Here is a 24265-nt window from a genome sequence, read left to right on the forward strand (position 1 = left end):
TACAGCTAGATGTGAAGTCAGCATTTTTAAATGCATATTTAACTGATGATGTATGTATTTATTTTCCTGAAGGGACTAAAGCAGTAAACTCTAAAGTTTTGAAATTAAATAAATCGCTATACGGGTTACGTTATTCATTCAGACGTTGGAACGATGAAATTAACAATTTCCTATTGACTATTGGATTTTACAGATCAGAAAGCGATTACTGTCTTTACATTTTTAATGATGAGTCTAAAACTATATATTTATTAATATACGTTGATGATATGATTTTAACAGGAAAGGATTTGATATTATTAAATAAAATTAAAGATCAACTAATGAATAAATTTGTTATAAAAGATAAGGGAATTTTAAAGGATTTTTTAGGATTGGAAATTTTGTATGATCGTGACAAAGGGAATTTATTTATTCATCAGTCAAAGTACATTGATAAAATTTTGAGAAAATTTAATATGCATGATTGCAAAGTTTCAAATTTGCCAATCGATCCTAAGTTAAACATTAGTATTTGTAACAATAATGCTAAAGCTGATAATACTAAGAAGCCCATCCGAGAGTTAGTAGGATGTCTTATGTACTTGATGCTGGGTAGTAGACCTGACATTTCCTTTTGTGTTAATTATTTTCGTCGTTTTCAAGACAAAGCATCTGAGCAGGTAAAGATTAATTTAAAGAGAGTGTTAAGATACTTAAAAGGTACCGCAAATGTAGGGTTAGAATATAAAAGAAATGAAAGTGATAAAACTCTATGTTGTTTTGTGGATTCGGATTGGGGAAGCGATAAAAGTGATAGGAAATCAGTGACGGGATATACTTTTAAAGTGTTCGGTAATACATTGATGTGGGTTACTAGAAAACAAAACTGTGTTACTTTGTCAACTACAGAAGCTGAGTTAGTAGCACTTTGCTCTGCTGTATGTGATGGACTTTGGCTAAAGAAACTATTTTTAGATTTAGGTTTTAATTTTAGTAATGTAACATTTTTTGAAGATAATCAAGGTTGTATAGCCCTTGTTAAAAAACCTTCAAATAACAAGAGAGTCAAATATATTGATCTTAAGTTTAAGTTTGTGTGTGACTATTATAATAAGGGTATAATATCTGTAATTTACCTTAGTAGCGAAGATCAACAAGCAGATATTTTAACTAAGGGTTTGCCTAATGTATTTTTTAATAGATTTAAGGTTCTTTTGGGGTTGAAGGTATTTAGTGAGGAGGGATGTTAAAGCACACTAAACATCTTCAACCACTATTACAAATGGAAAAAGCCATACTTGTTAATTGTGTGTCTGAGGCTTAAGGGTTTAAAAGTATAGGTTAAAAATTATAAAATATTTTTTTTTTTGGCTCGTGTATTTTTTAGTTGTTAATCGGGTTGTTATTCTGAATAAATTGGTTGATTGGCTTCCAAGGCTTTTATTATCAAAAATATTTAATTTCTTTGGCATACCAAATACATTCCCCATTTACAGAAATCTATATATTGCCCATGTCTATAGAACTTAATCTAGATTTCTTGCCAAATATACAAATCTTGGATTTACTTGCATTTAAACTTCGTTTATTTCTACAAAGCCAGATGAATAAGTTATTGAGTTCAACGTTCATGACCTGTTGCAGTTGATAAATGTCTTTACCCACCACATATAATATTGTATGGTCCGCAAACAACACCACATTACACCCCCGCACTACCTCCACCATATCGTTGACATACAATAAAAATAGCAAGGGGCCCAAGGCCGCTCCCTGCGGCACACCATGCTTTACATGAACACTTTCAGATGAACTATTTTTGTACATGACTCGCTGAACTCTACCACTTAGATAAGATTGAAACCACTTCAATACATTATGTTTAAGGCCTAATCGTTTTAATTTCCTAATAAACATTTCTCTATTCACGGTTTCAAACGCTCTCTTAAAATCCAAAAACACAGCGAGTACTAGATTATCAGAGTCAAGGGCCCTGAGAAAATTATCAATTATATTAATAATGACAGACTCACATGAATGATTCTCACGGAACCCCGATTGGTTAGGCACAACTATTTTATTTATATTACAATGTTCGAGTAGCTGTTCCTTAACACATACTTCAAGGAGCTTCTCATAAATAGGTACGGTGTTAATTGGCCAAAATTCATTACACAATTTAGTGTTTTGCACTTTTGGAATAGGAACAACAGTAGAAAGTTTCCAGACTTGCGGAAAAACCCCAGTACTTAAGAATGTATTGATAATATCCAAAAGACGATCACCCGTAACATAAGCAACATCGCAAAGAACCTGCTTAGAGATGCCACTCTCCCCATCACCAACGTTTTTTAGATGTTAAAGTATTTCCTTCATTTTAGTCATCGAAACTTTATTAAATTGTGTCAAGGTTTTCTGGACTGAAGGTGGGTCAATGAAATATGTTTCACCATTTGCTGCTGGTGGAATATCTGCAAGAATAAAATCAATACTATTCACGAAATATTTATTAAATCTATGTGCAATATCATCCTCCTGTGTAATGATTTCATTTTCAAACTTTATTTCATTAGGCATGTTTTGGTTTTTTCCTGGCAAAAGCGTCTTCAGATTTTTGCAGAGTTCTTTTTGATTATTTTTATTTAGATCTATGTTATTCGCAAAAAATCTATCCTTCTCTACTCTCATCTTGCTTACTATTCTTATAGCTCTATATTCATTCCAAATGTTGTCGTTATTTTCTATGGCAGCCCTTTTATATAATCCCTTTCTTGCATTTGCTCCCTTATATCTTGAGTTATCCATTTTTTATCGGCATATTTCTGTTTTTGCACTATTTTAATCCTTATACACATACTGTCAAGAACTGTTCTAATATCTGGGACAAAAGTATTTGCTAGTAACTCAACATCTGAACTATTTCTATTCCAATTGCATGTAAGCAGTTCTTCCTGAAGTTTATGGCAATTGTAGGTTTTAAAAGACCTAGTATAACTTACTATATCCATTGGCTGTTCTTTCGATTGATCCACAGAAATTGATTTAATAGAATGGTCACTAATTTTAGGAGTTTGATGGACTTGCAAAAGAGATTTGTCATTTGAAACTAAATAATCGATCAGAGTCTGAATTCTTTGGACTATTCTAGTTGGAGTCTTAATTATTTGACTAGACCCATTGGTATAAATGATACTTAATAATTTGTTACTATAAAAACTGTTTTTTAATAAATCTAAATTAAAATCCCCAAGGATAATGTTGGTGCCATTAAATCTAATAACTTGCTCTAAATATCCCCCCAAAAACTCTATAAATTTGGCATCTTGTTTCTGAGGCGAATGATACAAAACAGAGCACAAATATTTACCTCCACCCATAGATAGCTCAAAAGACAACAACCATCAGACATAATCATTAATGGACAATACAGACCCCATCTTATATCTAATATCGTTTCTAATAAGGGCCAAGACCCCAACTGTTCTACTGTTGTTACTAGTGCATTGCTCCAAATTGTACCCATCAACAATCAACTCACATGGCTCAATAACCGGGGTTACGTGAGTCTCACTCAAAAGCAAGATCTTAGGCCTCCAGTCATTTACTAGTAAAATAATGTTATCTTTGTTGTTTAGATAACCTTGGCAATTAAAATAAACAATGTTGGTGTTAAGTGCATTATTTAGGTCTAATTGCTACTTAATATATTTATTCCTTTGTAACTCTTCAATTCGGTTATACGAATCACAACTAGTTACATCCCAAGAAACTTGATTGACGTTTAGCCTAAGACCATTTTTTTCATTAGATACTACGCCATTGATACACTTAACGCTACTCACATTACATTCTTTAACATCACGGAATCCACTACACTTTGCACACACTTTATTTTCTTGACACTCTTTCAGTAAATGACCATACCGACAGCACTTGAAACACCTTCAGATACCATGTTTGTTGAAGACAGGACAACGGTTCCAACCAATGTCCATGTTTTCCTTTTCAATAAACACTGCATACGTGGTAGCATCAACTTCCAAGATCATATTGAACTTTTTGTTTACGATTTTAGTTTTTCTCACAATTTCAATTTTTCGGTTTTTCGAGATTCTAGAACATTATTTTGACTCTTTATTTTGGCCAAAATTTCAATATCTGATAGGTTGTACTCAGACTCAATAATGCCTACCACCTTAATCCTGTGCTCTAAAAGTTTTGGTACCTCAACACTGTAGTTGTCACCCATGTTGTTCTGGATCTGCGACTGAATCGAAGTTAGCTCCTTCTCATTGCCACACTTAATGATAACGCCGCCACTTTTAGTTGCTTTACCTAGCGATAAACCGGCTCCAATAACAGTAGGATTGACTTTTTTTCTCAAATCCTCCTTCACTTGCTTTACGTCTTTCTCCGGATACTTTTGCTTTACAACCAAAACTTTGCTGTCATTTTTGGTGCCTATTGCTGCAGCATATGACAACTTGGAGTTCACACTTGATGGGGCTGTTGACCTACATTCCTTCAGGCTGGCAATTTCATGTTTCAAATTCTGGTTTTCGTTTAAGAGGAGATCGGCTTTTTGATTTAACTCGTTAGTTTTACTGACTAAGAGCTGCAAGGTGGCCATAATATCTCCTACATCATCTAAATTAATAACAATATCATCTGTGCGGCTTCTTTTCGTAGCGCGCTCTGTTTTGTATGCACCATCACTAGATGCAGAGGTATCACACGATTCACATTTCCATATCGATTTTCTCAAATGAAAACCGCGCATGTCAACATTAACACACTTTCCATGATAATACTTAGCACACCTGGTACATTGTATTATCGACTTAATGTCATCAAATACTAAATTACATTTAGCACAATTACTTCCTGAATCACCGTCATCCGTAGTACTTCCTCCAGCCATTATTACATTAGTTAATCTTAATTTCAAAATCAACCCCGTATATTAAATAAATATAAGTTAATTCAGACAAATACTATTTACAATAGAAAACCCGTTAATGTAAACCTGGTAATTATCACGTACGTGCACTATATTTATGTTATACTTATTACACAAATTAGAGAAATAAAAATTGAATTTTACTGATTTATAGCAATCGTGATTCTAAAATAAGTCTATACTTAGCTTGAAAGATGCAAAATTTTAAAAGACTTCTTTTGATATAAATTATTAATCAAAAACTGTACTTTAACCCTTTGAAACACGCGAAAAACTATGGATCGCCTATCATACGTGTTAACTGCTTGGACTACTACGAACTACTACTACTAAATAACATACAGTTTTAAAAAATTATTCCTTTGAATATTTTATCATAAGCATTATGAATACTGACAAATAATTAAAAATTTATAAAAAATATTCAAATATACTAAAAGACAATGAAAAAAAACCAAAGGTACTATATAAATGATTAGGTTAACCATTGGATTTCTATAGAACAACTAAGACTTTGTTAAAAACGACCAGGGACAAAAAAGTAATAAATTATATTGAATTTAATAATAATAATTGGATTATGAATAGAAAATTAATCTTATATGCCTTTATATCATGGATTGCTAATGATTAATATTGAGGTTAAAACTTTATTAGGTAATTAAATGTATCATCGTAATTCATATAAAGACTACATTATCCATCTAAGAACCCATACCAATTTGAAACTCAAACTCTTATAGCCTAGGTACTCTTAAAAGGATTTGTTTAACATATTAATGCAGAAGGTTCTATAAAAGCAGAATTCCTTACTGCTAGTATAAACTGAGAGAGAACTTTATTTATGAGTTTTTCCATTATAATTATGGAATATATCAGGTTCGTTAACTATCCAATGTTATTGTATTTTTATAGTTAAACATAATTATATTAGATACGTAAATACGATATTAATAAAAATATTTTATGATTGATGAACATAACTAAGATTTCAAATATTAAAAATAAATGAATGATAATGACCTGAATAATCCTAAAATTAAAGCTTGTAGGGTTAAAGGGTAACCTTTTGGTTCTTCTGGTAATTAGGGAACAAGGTAATCTGTGAAATTTATATTTTATTTTGAGGGTATTTTAAATATTTTTTCAAACAATAAAACAGTGCGTTATTTAATATTAATATTTTTATTAGAGTGGACAATTACAACAGTAACTAGAACGAATACAACCTAGTAGTATGTCGTCCATCACACAAAAAAAATGTTACAAATTACATAAATAAAATTAAACAAAAAATAAACGTAATAATAATAATAATAATAATATGAACTTCTATTGAGCTAATATTTGTATACACTATTTTACAATTTTACAAAGTTTTGATCGTGTTATTTTCAGTACTTTGAATAGTTGACATTAATGTGTGTTTGGTCCAAAATTAGGTTTTATTTAGACATGATTAATGTTTTCAATCGATTTGAATTAAAGATTTTTTTTTATTTTAAAGACTGTATATATTTTAATATCTATACTTATTTGTTATATCCTGCTTATATATACAATTTAATTGTAATATATTAGTATCCTAAACGTATCTAAAACTTTATCTTAGTCAATGGATATTTACAAAATAAAAACGATTATTAATCTAGACCTTAAATCTTATTTACAAAATGTATCAGAAAGAAAGTAGATAACAAAAAAACTAAAATATGTTATATGTACAAATGATAGGGGTAAACCGTTTGTGGCTTTAACGAACATAAAACAGACTTAGAACAGCATTTAATGAAAACAAAAGCGGAAAACTAGGGAATTATAAAAAAAGTTTGCTTTTTAGCTATAACATTATAAGACCTATAATCACACTTTTTTTGTAAATTAAATCTAAATGAGCACAACTCAGTGTCTTTTCACAAAAACATTATATGCTTATAAATTAATTTACAACAGTCGTAAAATATTGCACACATTTGCAATTTTTATCCATAAAGTTAAGGATCCTTTGTTTTACCAAATATTATACATTGCAAAGGGTATATACAAAATAAAACCTGTAAAAAATTAGGTACTTTTTCTCTGAAATAAGCGTTTAACCTAGAAGTCATGATATTGACAGTCTAACAATGACATGAGATTTATTTATCTAGTAAAATTTTGTATTACATATAAAAGCTTTTTCTTACGTTGGTGGGAGCACACAAATTTTAAACGCATAACTTAATAAAATAGGGTCGTTTACTATTTGAACTTAAATAATTGTTTTAATAAAAAGCCTAATTAATATATAAATACCCAATAAGAAAATCACTAAAAACAAGTTAACAAGTAGTAAAAAAACAGTTTGCAAACGCAAAAAATTAAAAGTACGTGTCTATATTTTTAGTGTCATCTTTAAAAGTTTATATTTGACACTTACGATTATAAGTAAAATAAAAGTTTCGGTTCTTAATATTAATTTCGTTTTAAATTATTTAGGTTTTAACAACTAGATCAAAATCAATATTTTGAAACATGTTAATACCTAAACAGTATTAGGTTAATATTAGCCGAACCGATATTTTGAGACTGCATATAGGATCCGAGTGCCTTCCTATTGCCCTTTTACGAAGGGCCGCAGTCTCCATTATAGGCGGCCCAGGGCTAGCTATACGGGGTTCCACAAGCATAAAGGCCGCGTTGCATGGGCCCCATTCCTCCCATCCCCATTGCTTGATGGAATGCGTAGCCTTCGTCTTGAAGAGATGCCAAATGAAAGTCTGAAAAGAGATAAAAAATGTTTTTATTTTAAAGTTAAAAAAATGTTCTTGAGTAGCTTATTATTGTTAGTTTGATTCTGGGTTAGAAAACTAATATTAAAACGCTTTATAGGTTAGTGAAAGGTTTATGCTAGTCGTTAAATCATGAAAAGTGTATCTAATTTAATGCTCTACCTGCATGTTTTGCTTATGGACATTATAACTATAATGTATTATCTTAAGAAACAAATTAAGGTTTGTATCGGCTAAACTAATGCTACGCATTACAAGAAGTTTATAGGGATGGATGATAGGGGTGACACTATATTATTACAGTTAGACCTAGAAATATATATAATTTAATTTTAAAGGTAAAGGTAAAAAAAGTCTTATTTTTCCAGAAATTTTATATTTATTGTAACAACAATTTGCAATTCAAATTACACTCGAGTACCGCTACCTGGTGTTTTTTGGTAAGCAAATGGAACATAACTGTTCATTTTTGTAGAGATAAGTTTTCTTTGTACGATTTTTATATAGTTTTATAAGTTTTAACTAGGTACCTCATTATGTTTTAACTGTGTTGTCCGATGTATGTTTTTTAAAGAAACCTTTTAAAAGTGTATTTGTATTTTTAAATTTTATAATATTATCTATAATAAGTCTAAGTACCTTACTAAACCGGTCGTCACAAGATAAAAATTAGGAATCTTTTAGAAAAATAAGACTTTTTTTACCTTAGTAACAAAACCTCAGAATATAGTCATAACTCTACAAAATATAAATATTTTATTATTAAGAATATATGATAAAATGATTTTTATGGATCGTTATCTCATTTTTGTTTGCTGTCATAAAAAAGGAGTATGCAAAGTAATTTTCTATGCTTGCTTAAATTATTTTGCTGGATATAATCAAAAAAAAGTCGATGTTTTGATCTTTATGAGATCATCCTCAGAACTCTAAAAGATTCACAAAAACACAAATGAAATCATATTTTCTGGTATAGTTACAAAAATTAAATTTTCGCATACAGTAAAAGTTTTAGTTATTGGTTAATTAAAAGTGTTCTTTGGTCTAATTTAAGTATTTAGCATAAATTAATTTTTTTGAAGAAATAATTATTAAGGTATAAATTATACGTTAAATTAAAAAAAAACTAGCATTTTTAAATTTAAAAACTAAAGGTAGCAACAGATAATATGAGAAAAATCCTATCAAAATGAAAAGACATAATATCGCACATTATCGTCTCGTATCTAGTTTGGAAGATTAACTTTATCAATAGCTGTTAGACAATTGTATTTCAAGTATAGCTAATCTTCTTATCAATTTTTTAAAGAGAAAGTAAGGCAAAACACTGAAAAGCTGTATGTTGTTATACCAAAAAAAAACCAAGAATACTCTATACATAGCATGAGATCCTACACTATGTGAGTCCCTAGGTATTTATCCTAATAATATATATTATTTATATATTTATATATTATTAGGATAAATACCTAGGAACTCACATAGTGTAGCATCTCATGCTATGTATGTACAGAGTATTCTTGGTTTTTTTCTTGTATTGTTTTTTATGTTTCTAATAAGGTTTAAATAAGCATTACTTAGATTGTCAACTAAATGTTTTTTAATTATTTTATTCAATTTTTTTTTTTAAATTTTGCTGTCTAGATAAAATTTATGTTTTTTCAAAATCAAATAAAATTGGAACTTTTAGAAGTGCTTAGAAAAAGCGATTTTTCAATTATAGTTAATAAGAACGTAAAGATCTGTATTTATTTTATGTTGAGAAGTTCTAGCTTTCAAATATATTAATAAATAAAACATACTGCTTCTATTCAGCATATAATAAATTTAAAAAATTACTGTTCAGCGCTTTCGGCCGTAGGCCATGATCGGTACTATTAAAACGGTACACAGTACTTCTTAAGTACTCAAGAAACCATAGGAAATATGTTGTGTACCGCTTTTTTGAATATTGTCGTTGCTTTGATATTGTCTTAAGCCCTGATGATGGCCTACGGTCCAAAGGGCTGAACAGCAATTTTTTAAATTTATTATATGCTGAATACAAGCAGTTTGTTTTATTTATTAATCAAACATTGCGTACAACTGATACACTCTTCCTTTAAGTATCTTGACTTTGACCGATGTAAACACCATCACATTCGCAAAACATAGAATTTTAAAGATTGCATTAGTTTCTAGGTCCTTTGGTGCCTTTGCTTTTAATTTTAAAAGCAACCATTTGGTAGTATTTTTATTCTTTAAAGCATTACCAATATTATCTTCAATAAATTGTTCTGCAATCTTTTTAGAGAAATTACAGGTATACTCATCCTAATAATTTGTAACAAACCTCTATGTTGTTTTACTTTTTGTCCTCTATAAAGAATTAGAAACTCTCTTGAAAGAAGATTATCCTACAAATTTATCTTTTTTTTAAATTTTTGTGGTGATTAACACCTTGATAATCGGTTTTTTAAAAGAGATAATTTAATACAAAATACTTAAATTATATAGACTAATGAAAACTAACTTTTAATTGAAAACTAATTATAACTTTTACCGTGTGAGAAACTTTAACCTTTTTAAATATGCCAGAATGTATAATTTTATTTATGTTTCTGTGTATCTTTTAGTGTTTCGAAGATGATCTCATAAAGATTAAAACGTCGACCAAAATATATAAATCGATCATCTAATGTAATTTTTTTACCTACATGCAACAAAAAAAATAGCTTACAAACTTATAAAATGAGCTTACAACCTCAGATCACGAGAAATAATTCAGCTAATTTTTTATATTTATTTTGTTGCGTTTTATAATTCTTTTTTAACTAACTCTAACTTTTTTTTTGACTATTTATTGATGCCGTAATCTTAAATTTCAATAAAAACATTTTTATTTTTTCCTCAAACTCGTTATTTTATCTTTTGGCTACTATAATATATTATTTGAAATTTCTTTTAAAATTAAAAAAAAATATTAATAATATTATGAACTCTGATAAATCTCCTAGTTTCTTTACAAATTATTTTAATTTAATAAGAACGACTTTAATTCTAATTTGGAAAACATAAAAGTCCAAAAATTTATAAAAAACCGCGAATAATTAAAAGCAAATTAATTTTTTCTGTTAATTTTAAAGTTTAAATTTTATAAGTATAAATATGATTAGGAATAATATTAATAAGTAAATAAATATGACTAAAAGTATAATTTTGTTAATTTTTTTTTTAACAATAATAAATATTATATTAACTGTTTTATTTCAAGTCTGTTAATAAAAAATAATTTTTTAATAGTGATGCTACTGATATAAAGCAAATAAAGAGTAAGATAAAACCATAAATACCGCAGGAGCTAGTTGCCTTAATAAGAAAAACTTAAAAAACTAAATATTATTTATCCACCTGCGATTTATTTCTATAATTTAAGCTTTATTATACAATTATAAAATAATCACTTTTACTCTAGAATTAGAAAAATATAAAAATGATTATAAACAAACATGGAAAATTACCAACCAGGTAACTAGTAAGAAGGAAAAAAGGAAAAATTATATAAATTCATTAAATAATGAAAAGCGAATAGAAGTTCTTCAGATATTAAGATGTCTAAGTAGTTACTTATGTATAATAGCTAAAGAAATGGTTAATCAGTTTTAAGTTTTAGGTTTTTTAGATCGATTATTAAAAATGAAATAAAAGCGTACAACAGAATATCGAAAACAACTCTACTCCTGATACTGACAAGATTACTGTAGTTACATTAAAATACAAAAATGTATATATGCTTCAGCCTTTGAGGCCAATTTCCACTGTACTTAAAAAACGCGAATATATCTCTTATTTATAAATCTGGAGACAAAAAAGTTTTCAGTATTTATCGGCCAATAGCACTAACCAGCAATCTTTCAAAATTAATTCAAAAGTGTATAAAAACTAGACTAAACAAGTTTTTTTAGAAAAACAAAATAATCTCAAAGCAGCAATATGGATTTAAAGATAATTGCAGAACATCTGTGCATACGCATATTTTATGATTTAAGTAAAGCATTTGACACTGTACACTTTGTATTCTACTCAACTAATTAACAAAATAAATAGGATATAAAAGCACTGCCAATAGCCTGTTTAAATTATATCTAAGCAACAGAACCTAAAGAGTAAAACTTAATTATACATTGCGTAAATGTTTTTCGGTATACATTAGGGTACAGTGTTGGGATCCACATTATTCCTCATATCAAGCTATTTCTTATACCTCATTTCAATAACGTAATTAATAAAAGTGACAATTTTTGGAAAAATAAAGAGTATTGAATTTTATGCAATATAAAGTAAAATATATTTCTCTACGATATTTTTTTACGTATGCAAGTAAAAGTTTAGAGATAAAAGGTATTTAAGATGATTTAATACGTAAGAAGTTTTGGATATTTTTGATTTATAGTAATAGAAGTTTGGACTTTTCGTGAGTTTTTATAATATTGAACTAAATTTCTTATTAAATTTTTATTTTATATTATGTGCGTTAACTATAACTAATAATAATAATTAAATATTATGTTTTGCATTTAAAATTTAAAAATGTTTTATTGAAAATGAAAAAATGTTTTTTAAAATTACTTAGAACCTGATTCAGAAGACCCTTCTTCTACTTTATGCGTTTTTTCTAAAAGATTTTTCTAAAATGACCGATAGACAGGTCGGATGTAACTATTCAAATTTCTCGAAAGATCTAACAGGTCTTTTTTTCTCTCAATTAAGTCAATTAAAAGTGTTTTTTTAACTTTAATTATATATCGCTGGTTTTAAAGTTTCGTAAGGTTTTCTTTTACATTTTTGGTTTTAAAATTTTCTTCTGTTCAATTATATCTAAGTTATTACATTATTGAAATAGGACAAACATAAATTTAGAGTTATTGCAAATAAACAACAATACGGCACCATCTTTGAAATACATTACAAAATATGACTTGTTTTTCTATGGAAATTAATAAATTATTGTTTTTTATAGTCATAGATGTAATAACTAAAATTTGAAATTTTTGGAGTTATTTAACGCTATTTAACTAAGATATTGAACTTTGTGTAAATGAATTGCTAAATTTGTTGACTGAATAAAGAGAATTAATTTAAGAACGGTCATACTAATCAAGGGATGAAATTAGTAAGATATACGACAGAAAGTAGAAATTGCCTTAATGAAAATGATTATTATCATAAAGACTTGATTTGATTTTAATTATTTGACGATAAACACGACCTAATGTAACTTCGCCTACTTTTTGGTCACAAGGGCCAAATCTAGTTTTCTGGCAAACCGGACTGTAAATGAAGATCACATATCAAAAGCACATATCAAAATATATCAACTTACTAAAATTAGAAAACCTATTCATAAATTATACCAGCCAAGACAGTTCCATATATTACTAAAACTAGTATATTTATCTCTAGTAAAATCTATAATAAATTCCTGCATTACAGTGTGGGGGAGCAACCAATAAAGTCTATGTAAAGTCTTCAAGATTTTGATCTATAAAGTTTTATATATTTAAAAAATTAGAATTAAAAATTTTATTTAAAAACTTACTTTAAAAATACTTTTACAAAAAGTAACATGAATTTTGCAGATATAAAAAATAATTTATGAAAAACTGTACAGTTTATTTAAAACTTTGATACTATATAAATAAAAATATATATATTTAAATCCAATTAAGTTATGCATTTTTTTTATTATTGCAAATTATTTGAGTTTTATTACTTAAAATTTTATACTTTATTTAGTAATATTTAATTAAACTAAAATTTTAGAAAGTATTTCTATTACATTTACAAATAAAATTTGAAAGATGACTGAATGATTTTTAATATTTATTATTCTTAAATTAAGAAAAGTAGATTTAGTATAAGCAAAAAGTGTTCTAATAGGAACTTTCTTTATAAAGTGGCCCTGTAAATTACCGAATTTGTGTCTCCTTTAAATTTTTTACAACTTAAACTATAGTTTCTTATATTTTTATTAACTTCGTATTCCTAAAATAGTCGTAAAGTACATAATAGAAATCCTAAAAAATCTACTTTCAAACCGATCTGTTAAGAAAAAAATTAATTATCTAATTTAATGTATTTTATGACCTATTGCTCTAGACAGCAAAATCCTATTTATGTTCATTATCTTATCTGATCAAATACTGCGTTATTAAGACTCATATAGTAACGTTTAGTTTAATAGGAAATCCTTTATTTATTTATTTATTTACTACATTAAAATTATTTGAATGTAACAGAAAATATAAGAACTTTTTTGGTTAATTTCTTGTAAAACTTGAATTGTTAATAGATTTTTTAAATTACTTTAAATTTATATTCTAAGCATTCACATAAAAAAAAAATTATTGATTTTTAGTCTACAGATTATATAAGAAAATAAAATTCTCCATAAAATAAATTTGTCCAAAAAAGTTCTTTTTAACTTGGGCAATACTATAATGAAATATTACTTTAAAACGCTATTCATTTAAAGAAATCTAGATAACGTACTAACTAAAAATAGAGTTCTACATTATTTTTAATATAAATGACGGATGACGTTAAGGTTTTAATATATTCAAAGCAAACTGCAAAATACGCAAAAAATAAAGTGCCCATAACCAAATACTGTTTCGAGCAAATTAAGGAAACCAAAGCAAAAATATTAAAAAAGCTCCACTAAAAATATATAAATAAAAAAAAATAAAATAAAAATACCTAATAAAACAAAGATCACACATGAGAAATATCACAATAAAAATCCTAAGTGGCAAGATGAGCGAATTGACTGGGATGCAAGTCAAATTGATAAGGGTGTCCATAAGGACTCATGTGATAAGGAACGATATTCATACTGGCCATCTTGTGTTCCTTCTTCCACTTCATTCGTCTGTTTTGGAACCAGATCTTTATTTGCCTCTCTGTCAGACATAACGCGTGGGCTATTTCTATCCTTCGTCGCCTCGTAAGGTATCTATTAAAGTGGAATTCTTTTTCTAGTTCTAACGTTTGGTATCTTGTGTAGGAAGTTCTTTGCCGTTTCGTTTCTCCGTTGGCGTTCACGGTACCTGAAAATAATAAAAAAATTAGTTAAGTTGTCAATATTATTGTACTAATAGATATATGATTGATAACTCGCAGTACAAATTATTAAAAATTTATTTTTTTAATTTAGCTTTAGAATTTTAGGTACTTATATGACTAATTTAATTTTCTATAATAAAACAGTCTATTTAAAATTTATATAAAGTGTAAACATTACCAGTGTTTTGTAACACATGCTGTAAAGTTATGATTAAGTTTGCATTTTACCAGATTATAATTTAAAAACTTGAAAAAGTCTAGATCTCACTATTCATTTTTTTAATAACCCTATATAAAGGAGTGTGATAAAATATATTGTATTTATTGCCAAAAACATATTTCAAGAGTATTTTGATAATATGTGCAAGTTGATTATGTGTGCAACTAAATTTTCAGATTAAAGGATTTTAAAAATTAACTCAAACTGTGCAATCATAGTTGTAGAACCGCCAAATGAAAAAAGTTATTAATTTATTAGAATTTATTAGAATCTCACTACTGTTGTTGAAATAGTTAGGCCATATGGAATTGATAATCTATGATTTAGCAATTTCACTTAGTAGCTTACAGTCAGCACATTAATTTTTATTCAGCTTGCTTTAAAATATAAATTGTATGTAAAAAAAAGTAAATTTGCTAATATAAAATAATTATTATTAGATAATATGAAATTAGAAACTGGTAGCTAATAAAGCTTCAGAAATAAGAATTTTGATGTGTATAGGTATGTGTTTATCTTTTCTCTTGCTCCCTTTTTTTCTTTTAATATTTAGTTTTTACATTTATAACTAGTTCTTACAATTTTTTTACCCAGTCTTTTATAAAGACTAAATATGTCTTTTTATTAACAAATTGAAGCTTCATTCTTGGTACCTACCAGAATTGTTGATTTATAAAGGTATTAATTTTTTTTTCTCTAAATGCTTTAGTATTATTAAACATCAGATTTTAGATTTTATAGGCCAATTATATATAGCTATTTTTAGGTTTTTGTAATAGATTTGAACTTTCAAGATTGTTCAGGATTAAAAGAATTTCTTGCTTAATGTATAAGTTCTTATTTGTCTTTTTATATTTTTCAGTTTCAAATTTTTAACAGCCTTCCTTGTCTTAATTTCTTCCATTTTCGTACTATATTTCTTTTATTTCTTTTATTGACAAATTTTTAATTTTCAAAAAAAGTGCTTACATTCTTCTTGTGTCTTAAAGGAGTTATAGGTTACTCTGCCTATTTTATTTTAAATTAGAATTTATGCTTCTTGAAGATTTAGTTATTTTTAGGCGTTACTGCTTTGATTTTTCGAAAGTCTTGTGATTTTCAAATTTTATTAAGAGAAAGTAATTGATGCAAGTAAATTTTATCATATTACGTAATAATTTATTAATAGATGATATTTATATAAAAAATCAACAATCAACAGACTGTCAGAGCAATTAAAGTGCCTTAAAAGCTGTAAATATTTAGGCAATGCTTTTTGTTAATTACAGCAGAACCTCTTGTACATTTTGGGTTAGTAATTTTTTATAAGGTTGTGCTTTGACAAACCAAAAAGTAAAAATACTTAATTTATTATTTTACTGGAATGACATTAGATATAATTTTATCAAATATTCTATTTCAGGCTGATGATATACTTACTATGACCCTTGGACTATATCAGTAAAATTCATGAAATGCAGTTAACGATTTATGGATAATTATAAATGCCCAACAACACTTTCTTTAAAATCTCTGATAAAAAATACCATCTTTGATTTATAGTGTGCAGAGTTATTGGCTGTCTTTAGCATCAGACCCCAGTAATAAAAATAATTGAAATATTTCTTTTGATATCATCCATCGTGCAAATTGCAGTAGGCTAATTGATAAGATTATATATGGGATCAAACTTCTAGGGGTTGTTCAGTGCAACAGTAGAATCCATTTGAGTATAGGAACCCATGTCCGGAAATGTGTCACTACGCCACTACGGCCCTAAGGCGTTTAAATTTAGAAAAAATATTAATTACCTAAATAGGATCTGATGCATTTATTTTTACCTTTTGTATATGATACCATCACAACAATTGTTCAAAATTTTTGGCGGACTATACTAAAAATTTGATCCTCGTGAATGATTTCAAATGCTGCTGTTATTCGTTCAATTAAGTCTAGCTCTGATTCTACTGGAGTTTCGTAGGCTAAAGACTTTACATGTCCCCACAAGAAAAAATCGAGCGACGTTAAATCGGGTGACCTAGGAGGCCAATAAACTGCTCCACCTCTGGCAATCCAACGGTGCCCAAACCGCTAAGCCGTACTTGTACAGCAAAGTGAGCCGGCGCTCCATCATGCTGAAACCACATTTGCTGTCTAACGTTTAGTGGAACATTTTCAAGGAGTTCTGGGAGAACTTCCTCCAAGAAACGCAGATAAATAGGTCCTGTTAACCGTTCCGGTTCAACAATGCCTGCCCATACGTTGACAGACTAATGATTCTGATGTTTTCTTGGAAAAATTGCATAAGGTTTTTCTTCATCCCAAACATGGCTATTCCTACTATTAAAAATACCGTCTCTTGTGAAAAGCTTCATCGGTCCACAAAACATATCGTAAAAAATTTGGTTGTGCAAAGATGTGATCAGAAGCCATCGACAAAATTGAACTCTAGGATGATAATCGGCTGCAGTCATACCTAGAACTTTCTGGAAGTGGTAAGGCTGGAGTTGTTGCTCGTGTAGTACCCGCCAGACAGAAGCGTTACTCTTATTTATATTCTTAGCGACGTCACGTGTGCTATTTGATCATTCATCGGCAACTCGCTGAAGCACCTCTTCTTCAAATTCGACTGTTGTTACGGTTCGAGCAACATCAGTATCATGCATCTTGGTCTTAAACATGCCTGTCTCAGCTAGTCGCCGATGAACCGCAATAAACTTTTTGTATCCAGGATGCTGTCGTTCGGGATAACGTTCATGATACAACCGCGATGCTGCTCGTGCATTGCAGTTTGTTGCTCCGTAAGCCAAAATGCATATCCGCCAATTCTGGATTGGTAAAGGTTTCCATTAGCAATAAATGTTTAAAAATTGTAAGCTATAAAATTTTTAAACATGACATTGAGAATTGACATTGATAAGCGTTGGTTTTAAACAATTGTTGTTATGGTATTATGTACAAAAGTTAAAAATAAATGCAGCAGATCCTATTTAGGTAATAAATATTTTTTATAAATTGTAACGCGTCTTAGGGCCGTAGTGGCGTAGTGACGCATTTCCGGACATGGGTTCCTATACTCAAATGGATTCTTCTGTTGCATTGAACAACCCCCAGAAGTTTGATCCCATAGTTCTGAAGCACCCTGTATTTATATGGTAGGTCACTGATATACATTAATACTTAAACTAAATTTAGGTTTATCAGCAAAACTTGCAATGAGCTAATTATTAAAATTTCGATGTGATTAATTTTCTAATATCATTTCCTAATTTAACTCCAAGTCATTAGCTAAATTTCAAAAAGAAACACCAATAATGACGCCGACTTTATAAAACTTACTTTATCCTATAATAAAATGCAACTACGTCTGTTGGTAATAACTAAGATATTTAATTCGTCCAATATAAATCATTAACGGAGAACAGTTGCTCATCTATTTCAAATAATATGACGTACATATATTTTTGATGATGTTAGGGATAAGTAAATTTAGCGTAGCATCTAGTTTTTTTTTTCGACTGTCGAGATTTACAGCGAAAGCAAATGTTAGTTTATTTCAAATGTGACAGGGAAAACCGAAAATACGGATTTCGAAACTGAGAACGTCGGTTAGTCAAGATGAAATCTCAAAAATTATTAGTTGGTGGGATTACAAGAAAATGCTGAGATTATTTGAGGATGCTATAAGGCCTAATTACAAAATAAAGAAATGCTTAAGAGAGCATTTAATCTTTGATAAGTTTGTAGTTTAATAAAATATTACAGATTTTCTTTACGATTTTATAGCATAGTAAGTTTATTTGAACGAATGCGATAAATAACAAACAGGTCAACATGGACCACGAAAATGACTTATCTCCGGTCTAAGATTTGGCCCACTGCCAGAGATAAAAAAGATTTATCGAGGCAACAAACACCTCTGCCCTGATGAATTATACTGCTGCGTGTCACTGGTCCGTGTCCGGATCAGCTGCCAAATGTTCTAAAAGTACGTTTACATGACCAAATAGTTTAATTGGGGTTGCACCTATTCGAACACACCTACGCTACGTAGGTGTAGTTATACGCACGAGCTGCCTGACTGACGCTGAAAATTTGTCTACTGTACAAATTAACAATTTCAAGACGTAATGGCTTTCGCTAACTAACAAGCTGGTCATATTTTATGAAAGACCCACTTAAATTATTTAAATTTAAATCAAGTTTTTTCAAAATAAAGCAATTTTTATTTGGAAAGAGGAATTGTTTACGATACATACAATATAATATGCTTAAAATCCCAGCTAGTAAAATAATTTACTTGAATATAGGATATGGCTCTAAAAGTAAATATATATTAAAAGCTTTTGTAGAGGATATCTTGTAACTACATCCATAGGAGGGTTTAGTTTATTATTTTGTACCTCACTACGCTTTTCTATTTAGGGCACAAATGGTAAAATTCATTTATATTTATTCCCGATTAATATTTTATAGATTTAATGTTAATAGAAATGTTCCAAGTTAACTAAAATTAACTAAACATCGCCAAATTCGAATAAAGCATGATAAATACATGTCTTTATTATTAGCATATAATAATTCTAGCTAACCTAATAGAATTCAACAGAAATTAAAATATAAATTGATTAAAAGCATAACACGGATTTACTAGGATTATTACTCTGAGTATCGGATAATAATAATATTTAATGGAAATGAATGTAAATTAAAGAATTAACTGCGTTTGTGATTCTAGGTGAAATTTAAGTACTTGCAATGGACTAGTTCCTATTAATAATAAAGGGATTTGCATAGGCTTAGAAAATATATTTATTAATTTTTAGCGCAGGTGACCTTTGAAAAATAGACAATAATTTCTAGTGGTGTGTGTATCATTATTTAAGACAAATATGGTTCGTAACAGTTATAATTCTTGGTGGTACACTAAAATTTTACAAGATTCCAAGTCTTTGGATCCCTTAAGTTGAATATATGAACACAATCACAACTTATTAATATCATAACATAAATATATATTATCAATAAGGAGATCTAATTAGATATTGTAAGTTTAAAATTTTTATTTTTAAAGTATAGCAAGTATTATTAATTGGGCAGAAAAATTAACGTACCACTGAATTATTTCGAATTATTTTTGGAAATTCAAATAGAAAGGAAATATTTATTTTTATTTTAAACTGCCATAGTACACATTCTAAATTTATACCGGTGTTTTTTTTGAATCAGATAAAATTTAAATTAATCTACTTTAATTGACTTTTACGTTTTCTTGCCTAAATTTATCATTTAAATAAAAAAATTTATATTTGTGATGTACAATGGAGTATAATGTTTATTATAAAATGCCAATCAGTAGTTTACAGAGAGACATTATAGAGCAAAGTTTAATTGTACTAGAGACATCGATCGGGTTAATAAGTCTGGAAAATTCTTTGAGCAGACAAAACCAGATTTAATCTCTTCAAGTCAGATAGACGTGTAAGAGTTAAAGCAAAGACAAAATAAAAGATAAATCCAATGTAACTTCCAAGACACCAGATTATTAAGAAGAGAGTTGATTATGTTTTGATGAAAAATCACTTTAACTGCTTGCACTATAGCTTGGTGATTAGTAATACTAGGGATATCCTGCAAGAATATGTGATACCTTTTAACCCCTTTATTAGTGAGAATTTTTTATTTTAGTACGATTCTAGTACACCGCAATTTGCCTAAATTGTGCAAAATTATTTCATTGACGTTGGACTGTGGATTCGCCCGCAAAGAATCCTGATCTTATCCCAATTAAGAATATTTGAGACATGATCTACCACCACTTTCAAAAACCTCCTAACAACTTAAATTTGGTTACTGAAAATATTTACTAGATATGGAATTATATCAAGCAAACCAAAGATCTGTTATTTTAAGCATGTATAATCGCTGACGTGCTTTTATTTAAAATAAAGGAAGACATACCTCTCATTAATTATTGTGTGAGTTAGGTTTAATTTTAAATTTGTTTTCTTTATTTTTTATAAATGAATTTTTCAAAATATAATAATGGTGCGTTAATTTTACTACTGTCTTTAAGTGTAATATACTTACTTTAGATTCAGCTAAACTGATATTCTTTATGATTAAGATATTAATAGAGTTATATTTTACATTTGACTAGAACTAAATTTTTGCAATGATTTCACTTACTTGGTATGTTGTAGTTGAAAAAATTTAGTTTAGTAAATAAAAGCTTTGTTACATAATCTGTAGCTTTATCTAAAATTACTTATAGTTGAAGCATAATGTGAAATTAATTTCTTTCAGGCATCAGAAGTTCATCCTTTTATTGTTTACAACGATTTAATTATTGTTATTTACGATCGCACTAATAATATATCAGTAGCATTCTCAGAGTTTAAAATAAATTACTTCCCTTTTCCTTTGTCAGGCAAGAAATAACTATAACTGAAGATAGTAGTCAGTGTATAGGACTTTTTTATATTATTCAGATTACATTTACTGATTGTAGAATAAGAATCAAGTAGAATTCTGGAAAGAAGTATTTTAGTGAAACAGATAATCATAAAATGCTTGCGACAATGGTCTTCCCACAAATCCATTGTTAAAAATTTGCTCTTTTATCACCATTATATACAATCCGAGAATTTGATAGTTCTGAAAGATAAATTTTATATTTATAAAAAAGTCAAGAAACATGAAAAAAAAACTTAATTTTATAGCTGAATATATTACTATTTTCCAATTATATTCAAAAATAAAAAACATATTAAGCATAACTTGCTATTATATTAGGCCTTTATTCTTTCAGGAGTACTTCTCTCTCAGAGAAGTAATAAAATCTTAATTAACGATTAGCTTATTCATATATAAGACACGTGACCCAACTATAAAATATTATATTTTATTATTTTGGCGAAAAACAGATATATTAAATTATAATAATTTTGATTTACATAGGGTAAGTTTTTTTGTGTTTATTACAGGGATATTGGATACAAAATCCCTGCAGATACAAAATTGCTTAAATAAGCAAACAACTGCAGTTTTTTCTTTATTTAAACAATAAATACTTTTATTATAGAATATTTTTTCACCTTTCAAAATTAACATTTGTTTTTTCAAAATATAGCAATTTTGTTATATCTGATTTATACCAATTTTAATAATATTATCTTCGAAAATGTTAGTTTTAAAAACAGGATTTACTTAAAAGCTTTAAAAAATCCTATTTTTATAAAAATTCATATGTTTTTAAATAGAAACCGTACTATTTTTTATGATCAATAAATAGAGAATTTTATTTGGGTTTAAATGACTAAATGATAGGGTTATTTTTGCAATTTTCTTAATTCATTTTTAACGTTATAGATATCTATAATGACAGAATGAAACTTTTGAATAAAAAAAACTTGAAATTAGTTATTCTTTAACATTTTGGTATAATTAATTTCATAATACCATTTTCTTAATTTATATATGTTAGAAATAAATAGTTTCTTTTTATTTCAAGTTATTGAGTAAATTTAAAACAAAATCTATATATAGCACTGACATATTACCCAAATTTTGATATATCTAATTCATGCCAATTTTTTACATAATTGCTCGATAAATGTTAGTAAGTAAAAAGCAGTTTATTTAAGGTTACAAACAATCCTATTTCTATTGAAATATATTATATGTTATTAACTATAAATCATACTATTTTTATTCCTAATAAATAGAGAATTTTATTTTAATTTTATTGACTAAATGATTATTAAGGATTATTTTTGTAATAAGCTTCTTCTATCTTGTATGATGTAACTTCTCGTAAAACTAAAATCATTTTTAATTGAAATGTTTTTATATTTAGTTTAATTTTTAATATCTATGAAATCCAGTATAAAAAAATTACACTGTGTATAGTAATTCTTGTTGGACAAGTAATAGAATTTAGTGGGCACTTCCTCTATAATAATAGCTCAATTAACAGTATGATTGTCCCCTTAAGAAGAAATTGCCTGTAGAATTACTATCAGATTTATCAAATTTATGTACTATCTATTTCTCAGCTCAAATCTTTAATTACTATTATACTAAAGTAATTAGAACTTTAGGTAGCTCAATAATTTTCTATTACAGCAACCTATATAGCAAACTATAATTCTTATAAAACCTCTACGCTTGTATCAATAGTTTTGGTTCTCGATACTTTTTTATTTTATTATTGCTTATGTTTTTAAACACTTTTACTCGAGTTAATCATTAATACAGACTAATCAAAATTGTAAACTTTGTACACTTTTTATTTAAAAACATGCAAGTACAATAAATTTCACTAACTAAATAGACATTTCAACTCCTATATTAAAACATGGCCATCACCAGCCATAAAGATATCGCCGTCAAAATTAAATACACACTCGCTGACAGAAGCCATGATGCTCGAGACGCTCTATATGATTGACAGGTCTAACCCATTGCAACCATATCTGTATACAAAATACTTAGCTCTCGGTTAAATCTGTTAACGATCATGGGCGTGAACAACTGTTTCCTTTTCACTTAGGGTGACGTTGTGGCATGTCGTTTCTTGATATCTTATGTGTTTTTAATGTTGTTCAATTAGTAATCGGTATATTGTGAAAGAATAAGTTTTTTTCGGACTGTTATTTATGGATCGGAATATGATCGATGAGAACTTTTAATAAGCAATAAAATATATTTGAGTTGTCATGTAAAATATTGCGTAAAAGTAGTAAGAAATTATACGTTTTATATAGGAAGAGAAGTCTTTAGAATAACGCTCCTGCATATTTTAAATTGTAATTTTTTTATTACTCTGTAATAAAAAAATAACGTGTTCATAATTTCTTAATGTTTTTGTTAATTTTGTTTAATTTTTATCTTCGTTTATGTTAATATTATAACTTCTTAACTACTTTTATCTGTATTAATTAATGTTAGATTAGCATTAAACATTTCATTATTAACAACAATTAGCACTGCAACAATGAAATTTAGCATTAGCCGTTATATTGAGAGGAAAAAATTTAAAAATTATTATAAATATTCCAAAACATAATACTGGGTTATGTAAATCTTCTTTTTCATATCAGGCAACAACATCAAAAATAACGTCCCTAAAATAATAATAATAATAATAATAGTTTATTAAAAATTGCAATACCTGGGAATTAGTCCGCAGTATCTATAACTTTTTTTGTGACATTAATTATTTTATCTTATTTTAAAATTAATAGT

At 28.0% G+C, this 24265-nt stretch overlaps 1 protein-coding gene across 2 annotated transcripts in view; it reads right to left on the reverse strand.

Moving 5' to 3' along the window:
* Positions 1 to 6884: 6884 nt before the first annotated feature.
* The window catches only part of LOC126736350 (homeotic protein Sex combs reduced), a 74717-nt gene continuing 57336 nt past the window's right edge, over positions 6885 to 24265 (reverse strand). The window contains exons 2-3 of one of the 2 annotated variants that reach the window (XM_050440665.1): positions 14589 to 14801; positions 6885 to 7701 (exon numbers count right to left, since the gene is read on the reverse strand). In XM_050440665.1, coding sequence (XP_050296622.1) covers positions 7586 to 7701; positions 14589 to 14801 — 329 coding nt within the window. In that variant the 3' untranslated portion in view covers positions 6885 to 7585. Of the gene's footprint in view, positions 7702 to 14451; positions 14802 to 24265 lie in introns of both variants that reach the window. The other variant, XM_050440667.1, reaches the window with a different exon arrangement.

The sequence above is a fragment of the Anthonomus grandis genome, chromosome 5, assembly GCF_022605725.1.
Source record: "Anthonomus grandis grandis chromosome 5, icAntGran1.3, whole genome shotgun sequence".
Classification (NCBI taxonomy): Eukaryota; Metazoa; Arthropoda; class Insecta; order Coleoptera; family Curculionidae; genus Anthonomus; species Anthonomus grandis.